The following is an 8436-nucleotide window of genomic DNA, read 5'->3' on the forward strand; positions in this document are numbered from 1 at the left end:
AAAGAAACACCCGAGACAGCAACACAAAGAGGCCTTCAGGGGGAATAAAAGCCTGGCACGACAAACCTGACTCTCACGGTTCACCAGCCTGGTGAAGCCGTCAACCAAATGCAAATGTCATGGTACAAAATAGCCAAAGTGCAGCCACATCGCAAGCTAGCTCGGCGCTGCTAGCCCAGCGGTGCTAATTATCTCCATTAGCTGCAACAGAGTTGAGCAGAAAATCCACCGAGTAGCTTCAAATCACAAACTCATATCGAGTCGTCAGGGCGTGTAAACGTTTGCAAAGACATTATGTGAGAAAAACAGACATGTAAACAAACAAACAAATAAACAAATAAATAAATAAAACATTTGCTTGCCTCCGTCCTCGCCATCTAAGATGAGCTAGGCTGGCTAGCTGGTTAGCAGGTGTGCTAGCTGTCATTCTGTTGTTCACAGCACATTAAACTACGAACCAACGGTCAACACGGCGTTTCCATAGCTATTTAGGCCGGTGTAACAGGGGCACTGCGGCTTATAAAGGCACAGCAAACGCGTGGAAAAGGCCGCAGAGCGATGACAACGGCAAAAAAAACAAATAAACACCGAATACGACTGCTAATGCTAACCATCCAAGGTAAACAGACGAGGCTAAAGTTGGCTGCCTACTCGAATTTCCCCGTTCCACCTTAAATGGCACAGCAGTTGCATTCTGGCGAACGAGGCGGCTGACAGTAACTGCTGCACCATTTAAGGTGGATCGGGTAAATTCGAACAAGAAGCAGGCGAATAAGAAGTGAAAAGCGAGAAGTTAAGTAAGAAAACAACTGAACGTCCACGGTCTGTTTTAGTGAAGATGGAAATGTGGAAAAGGTGGGACCAAAAGGAGGGAAAATAAACAAAGCCAGACAAAACGATGCACATTTATCCACCCAGGAGGCCATAAAACTCAAGCCACAACTTATTTGGGCAGGCACAACGTGGCCTGGCTTCAAAACACACACTTTAGGACAACATCCTGCTGATGATCACTAAATATGATGGTAGAAAACAAAAAAACAATCTTCTAAAAAAACTAACTTGGTCAAGGGTTGCTAGCACGTTGAGCCTGATACTGACTGATGCATGGCCAAGCTGGAAGGCCAGACTATATAAAATCATCTCCAGCACGATGACATTCAGATTTAAGGGTGAACTGATAACGCAGCTCTTTTGAGGAGTCTCTGCTGAGACAGAAGGCAGACTAAAAGGCAAATACCGAAGTGGGAAAAACAAGAAAAGACTGAAACGAAGCTCTAGCCACATGCTAAACAAGATGAGGCTGAAGTTGGCTTCCCATCCGCCAGCTTCTTGTTCGAATCTCCCCATTCCACCTTAAACGGTGCAGCGGTTACATTCAGCCGCCTCGGGCGCCAGAATAGCGCTGCTACATTATTTAAGGTGGAACGGGGAGATTCGAACAAGAAGCTGGCAGCTAAGAAACTGACTTCAGCTTCGTGTGCTAGCAAGTTGCTTCATGCAAGCAGGCAAAAACTTAGCAGTCAGCTCCTGTTTTTAAATAAAAAATAAAAAAAATTAAAACTGTACTTACTTTCATTCAGCACCTCCACCAGCTCGGCGCAGTTTTCGCACATTGTTCATTAAGAAAAAAAAAAGAAAGCGAAAAGTGTGCTCAAACCATTGGAAATTGTTGATGGATTCAAAATGTTGGCAGCTGGCTGTTTTTTTGGAAAGGGGGGGTTAAAAAAAGAGAAAAGGCCCCGCCGCGAACTGCTCGTTTTAAGGATCGTTCAGAGGACTTCTGGAGGTTTTCTGGAGATGCCGAACGGAATACGTTTCCTCCAGAAGGATCGATGTCAGACTCAGTGTTATGAGGCACTGAGTTGTTCGCGAGTCGAGCCGAAGAGAGCACATACAACAGCCATGTTGAAAACGGGGGGCGACATTCAGTAAAAACTTCGGCTCTTTCCGCCGCGTCTCCTTCGGCGAGCTCGGCAGTGTTCGGCGGTCACTCGCTCATCATCGCTTTCATCATCGCCGTCAGCAGCACGTCGATGCAAAAGTCCCAGATGACCAGCTCTGCACAGCGCAGACATACAGAAATATACATTCTATATGTTTATAAAATAATGTAGCTGCAGTCAATACAGTGTACGGTAATATAATAATAATAATAATAATAATAATAATAATAATAATAATAGATTATTACATCTATAATTTTACGTTGCAACTAAGTGCTTAAGGTTAAAAACTGAAATTTGTATTTTATATTCTCTGTTTAAAGTCATCTTGTGTCGGGTTTTTTGCCTCGAGATTGGGTCACCAGTTCTCAAACAGAAGGCATTTTGAATATTAATATTATTAGGACTTCATCATTGATTTACTTTTTATTAGAACTTAATTTTATATATTAATTTTATTAAAAATTCATTCTGTAAATTATTTTTTTAGAACTTCATTCTACATATTAATTTTATTAGAACATCGTTCTAAATATTAATTTTATTAGAAATATATTCTAAATATTAATTTTATTAGAACTTCATTCTAAATATGAATTTTATTAGAACTTCATTCTAAATATTAATTTTATTAGAACATCGTTCTAAATATTAAGTTTATTAGAAATATATTCTAAATATTAATTTTATTAGAACTTCATTCTAAATATTTATTTTATTAGAACTTCATTCTAAATATTTATTTTATTAGAACTTCATTCTGCATATTAATTTTATTAGAAATACATTCTAAATATTAATTTTATTAGAACTGCATTCTAAATACTAATTTTATTAGAACTTCATTCTAAATACTAATTTTTGTTAGACCTTCATTCTAAATATTAATTTTATTAGAAATTAATTCTAAATATTAATTTTATTAGAACTTCATTCTAAATATTAAACGTATTAGAAATACATTCTAAATACTAATTGTATTAGAAATCCATTCTAAATATTAATTTTATTAGAACTTCATTCTAAATATTAATTTTATTAGAACTGCATTTTAGATATTATTTTTGTTAGGCCTTCATTCTGGATATTATTTTTATTGGATATTAATTTTATTTGACTTTCATTCTAGGTATTAGTTTGATTAGCACTTCACTCTTGATGTTCTACGGCTTTCTGAGTCATTTTAAAGTCTACAGTTCTGTCTGTTTAGGTACTGTATTGTGTAAAATCTAAGCCCCCCTCCCCACTTTTATTGAATTTCCAGTCAAAAGTGCCAGTTAATTTTTTCAAATTTTTTGTTAAATTTTTTTTTTTAATCAGAAAAAAACACAGTATATTTAACAGAAAATCACTCAGAAGCCTCAACAACTGCATATAACATCATGTGGTTCAGTATTTAATGTTTCCACTTTTTACCTTTATTACAGCCTCTAGTCTTTTCAGGAGACTCTCAGTTTTTTCAGAGAAATCTGCAGGGATGTTTTTCACACCTCCAAAGTTCAGTCTTAGAAGTTGGTTTAACATTTTCTGCTTCTCACAATCCAAATAATCCCGAACATATTCAGTGATGTTGAGGTCTGGACTCTGGGGTGGTCAGTCCATTGTTCTGAGAAACACCAGCAGCTCCTTTGTTTGATGTGTCTCCTTTTCTCAGTAAGAGCTTCTTAACAGCTACACATCCTTTCAGACTCATAGTGCTGAGTGTCTCACAGTGGAAGGATGGACAGAAACTCCTGTGGATGTTTTCAGATCTGAATCCAGAGTGGAGCTGATTTTCTCCTCTCTCTCAGAGATGAAAGCTTTAAGTGCTGTTTATCTGATGGGGACAGTTTTGGTGTCTGTCAGGTCTTCCAGGTGGTTGTTAGGAGTCTCATTTTCTCTGTAATACTTTTATTACACCTTTAGCCAATTCAGATGCACATGAGAAAGAAACGGCAGCTGAGGTGAGTTTGGGTAGCTGCTTGTGTGAATGTTAGTGTCTCTTTAAAGGGGAAAATAATGTCAGTGACTTTTTGTGGGGTGGATGCAGCTCCACTAAAGTAAAGAGTGGACAAATTAAATACTGATAGATTTGATTTAACAGTTGATATGACAGTCTTAGGGGTTTCCGTGTGATTTTCTATTTAATGTTCTGTTTTCTGATGCTGAAAAATACTTGTACTCAAAGTCTGTCTTGATTGAACATTTAAAAATGAAGGGGTGGTCTCGGACTTTCACAAAGTAATGCATAGAAGGTGGGAGCATAGCTAGAACTTTTAGAAGCGTGGCCAGGTTGGACCCAGAGATATTACTGGGGGGGCACACTGCTAAAAAAAAGTAAACAGAATAGCGCTGTTGTGTTAAAGTGATGTCGCCAGAGCCGGTTTATGAGGAGCCTGGCCACTTCCTATTTCCCTCGTTATATCAAAAACAGGACTGTTAAACAGCAGAGAGAGTCCTAAATGAATAGGGCTAAATTAAGCTCAATAGCTAAAAACTAAAAGTTTAAATGGTTTCTAATCACTAATACAGAACTTTCCTTTAATTTTAGAAAGTAGGAGGATGTATTTTACTAAAAAAGCACAGAAAACTCACCTGTATGTTTCCTTTTTTCTGCTACTAAGTGCTGAGTGGTTGGCGGGTGTTGCAGCTCATTGGCTGTTCCTGCTCACTGACGTCATGAACGTACATGAGGTGCTGTTTTAAACTCCTATAACTCGAGTTTGAAAGCTCTTAAAAACATAACAGCAGTGTTAAAATGTTTTATGCTGTTCTGTGATCAGGAAATTGATGTATTTTTTATATTAAAAATGTTTAAGCATTCGCTGTCGCCTCATAGCAAGGAGGGCCTGGGTTCGATTCCCTGCCGGGTGAGCAGGGTCGTTTCTGTGTGGAGTTTGCCTGTTCTCCCCGTGTCTGCGTGGGTTTCCTCTGGGTACTCCGGTTTCTTCCCACCGTCCAAAGACATGCAGTCAGGCTGATTGGACATGCTGAATTGCCCCTAGGGGTGTGTGTGTGTGAATGTGTATGTCTGTCTGTCTGCCCTGCGATGGACTGGCGACCTGTCCAGGGTGTATCCTGCCTTCCGCCCAATGACAGCTGGGATAGGGTTTAGATGATGTATGTATGCATGTATGTTTAAGCATTTATAAACTATGATTTTGCTCAAATGTTCCATCTTAATCCTTGCATTTTGGACTTGCTCTGGAGCGCCCTCTAGTGTTTGAGAAACCCAGAAGAGTGCAGAGCGGTAATTCTCCTCTCTACAAGTTCTCTGACGTTGCGTCACATCAAGTAGGGCCTGGGTTCAGTTCCCTGGCCGGGCGACCAGGGTTCGTTCTGTGTGGAGTCTACATGTTCTCCAATCCAAAGATGTGCAGTCAGGCTAACTGGAGATACTAAATTGCCCCTTGGTGTGAATGTGTATGAAATAATTAAGTACAAAGGCCATAAAAGCTGCTCCTTTAGGCTTTAGCACACACTTATCCCACAGATGGAATACAGCCTACACCATGTGCGTGTATTCAGCTGTAAAACGTAATTAGCATAATAAAGGATCACAGCTGACTAATTTTGGCTAGTTAACTCATCCTTCCTTCACACAGCCATCTTCATAGTGTACCATACACTCACTTCACTTGCCTGTTTCTCAGCTAAATTTCCATAACTGACCACAAAGGGGGCTATACTTCATGCTTGGATGGCACTGGCCACCTCTGGCCACCCCTTGGCTACACCTCTGATAGGAGACACCGGGGATGGTTGTAACACTGCGTAAAGTGTAACAGCACCACATCCCCCAAATCCACCAAACAGATCCACCAGATCAGATTCTGACAGTCATTTATTGGACCAGGTTCGTATTTTGAATACCACTAATAGTATTTAATACTATTTTTTAAAAGTTATCAATAATTAAATGGTTAAAATGCAAACAAACTCATTCAGAGTGGTTTGGTGCGAAATGCCCCGTTCTAGAGAGACGTAATGACTCAGAATTGTTCACCGTGGTGGTGACGGGGACCAGGCGTCTGAAGAGTTTAATGCCTCTAGACATACAGTGCTGTGAAAAAGTATTTGCCCCTCACCTGATTTCTTCTATTTTGCACATCTAAATGTTTTGGATCATCCAGCCAGTTTTAACGTAAGATGAAGACAACACAAGTCGACACAAAATGCAGCTTTAAATGATCACTCCATTTATGGAAAATGAAGATTTATTCAAAACCTATATCACCCATGTGAAAAAGTAATTGCCCCCCATAAGCCTAATAACTGGTTGTGCCACTCTTGGCAGTAACTTGTGATGAGTCTTTCACATCGCTGTGGAAGAATTTTGGCCCACTGTTCTTTGAAGGACTGTTTTAATTTGGCGGCATTGGAGGGTTTTCGAGCATAAACATGTTGAAGGTCTTGCCACAGCATATCAAAGGGGTTTATATCTGACTCGGCCACTCCAAAACCTTCATTTTATTTCTTTTGAGCCATTCAGAGATGGACCTTGTGTGTTTTAGATCATTGTCCTGCTGTATAACCCAACTGCCCTTGAGCTTTAGGTCACGAACTGATGGGTGGATATTCTCCTTCGGGATTTTCTGATGGAGATCAGAAATCATGGTTCCATCAATTACGACAAGTCAAATTGTCCAGGTCCTGCAGAAGAAAAGCAGCCCCAGACCATCACACTACCTCCACCATGTTAGACTGTTGGTATGATGTTCTTATGGTGGAATGCTGTGTTAGCTTTATGCCAGATCTAATGAGACCCATGCCTTCCAAAAAGTTCCACCTTTGACTCATCAGTCCACAGAATATTATCCCTAAAGTCTTGGGGGTCTAGATGTTTTGACCAAAGCGAGACAAACCCTCTAATTCTTTTTGGTCAGCAGTGGTTTGCGCCTCGCAGCTCTCTCTCAGAATGCTTTTTTGCCCAAAGTCTTTCTTATAGTGGAATCGTGTACATTGACCTTAATTGAGGCAAGCAAGGCCTTCAGTTCCTTAGATGTTCGCCTGGGTTCTTTTGTGACCTCCTGGATGAGTCGTCGAGGCACTCTTGGTGAAATTTTTTTTGTAAAATCTGTGGAATTCCACTTAAAATTACAGAATATTAGATTAGATCAGATCAGATTAGATTAAACAGTAGTATTTCGAATTAACTATGATGGGTTGCATCTGCGCTAATCTCGGACTAACGTTTTACAGCAACTAGAGACATAATGGCTGACTGGGGTGGGGACAGTTATAACATATTTGAAAAAAGAAGGTCCAAGATAAAAGATCCAGAGGATTCAGACACGTCTGAAGATTCAAGATTTGATGTGTGCATGAAACATCTGAAAATTCAAGGCCCAAAGAAGTGTGGATCTCATCCATATGTAGTTTGATGCAGACAGCTATTTATTTATTTGCTGGTTTTAACATATCATTTTCCCAATATCATACAGTATAAAAAGTGCCTTAACTTCTGCACAGGTCACATTTCAGTTTTAATGTGACTGATTAAGCGGTCATGTGATGCATTAGTGCAGTGAGTTCAGTGAGTTTTATTTAAATTGATTTAAATTTGAGATTTAACCTGATTCAGCTGAAAAGACATTATAGGTGTTCAAATTACTACAATTTGTAGTAAACAAACGTGGGTACCTTATGTTAAAATTTAAGATTTAGCACCAAGACTGCTAGTGGAAGTTTTGCAGACGTGGATTAAGCCTAATCTAATGGAGAATGACCAAATATAGTCGTACGCAAATGTCTGAACATGACGTTTTAAGTTCCTCCACAGAGAACACACCTGTTCATGCCTAATGATAAGGAATAATGCCACCGAACGTGTTCTAATTCAGTGGTCACCAACCGTCCTCCTGGAGATCTACTCTCCTGCAGTTTAGTTCCAGCCTGCAGCTAAAATGCTGCACCTCCTCTCACCTCACGCCAAAGCGTGTGATCCAGCCAATCAAGACCTTCTTAAGAAGTTAATTACCTGGAGCAGGAGTGGCAGAGGAGTGCAGTCCGATCTAGACTGGTGATGAAATATTATGTAGTTACACAGTGGAGGAGTATCTAACAGACATCACATTTGATTTGTGATCACATGTAATTTTAATACTTTGATCTACAATCAAATTAGGATTTTTTAGTGTTTTTGTAATTCTGTAGTCTAAAGACTAAGTTTAGTGTGTAAATTCAGTGTGATCAATTATGTGATCAACTCACTTTTGATCATGCAGCTTGATCGATTTGAAAAACCTTACGCTCAGGTAAGCACAGAGAACAAAGCAAAGACCAAAGAAAATGTGATGTTTTAGATATGGACATTAACAGGGTAATTATGGCATTTTTCTGCAAATTTTTGTGCACAACTTCTCTTTATTTGCTGAGTTTAACATACCGTAAAATATAAAAATATAAAATGTGCCGTGACTTTGGCTCCGGCCACATTTTAGGTTTTATTTCAAAGGTTAAATTTCATGATGAATGGACTGAATGAAAAGGCTCAAAATGACTTGAAAAA

The 8436-nt window shown here is 39.2% G+C and overlaps 1 protein-coding gene across 4 annotated transcripts in view; it reads right to left on the bottom strand.

Annotated features, from left to right (window-relative positions):
- The window catches only part of usp34 (ubiquitin specific peptidase 34), a 100593-nt gene extending 98644 nt beyond the window's left edge, over window positions 1-1949 (bottom strand). For 3 of the 4 annotated variants that reach the window (XM_036557417.1, XM_036557418.1, XM_036557416.1), the window contains exon 1: window positions 1574-1949. In XM_036557417.1, the coding sequence (XP_036413310.1) occupies window positions 1574-1616 (43 nt within the window). In that variant the 5' untranslated portion in view covers window positions 1617-1949. The remainder of the gene's footprint in view (window positions 1-1573) is intronic. The other variant, XM_036557419.1, reaches the window with a different exon arrangement.
- Window positions 1950-8436: the final 6487 nt, after the last annotated feature.

The sequence above is a fragment of the Colossoma macropomum genome, unplaced genomic scaffold (assembly GCF_904425465.1).
Source record: "Colossoma macropomum unplaced genomic scaffold, Colossoma_macropomum, whole genome shotgun sequence".
NCBI classification, from domain to species: domain Eukaryota; kingdom Metazoa; phylum Chordata; class Actinopteri; order Characiformes; family Serrasalmidae; genus Colossoma; species Colossoma macropomum.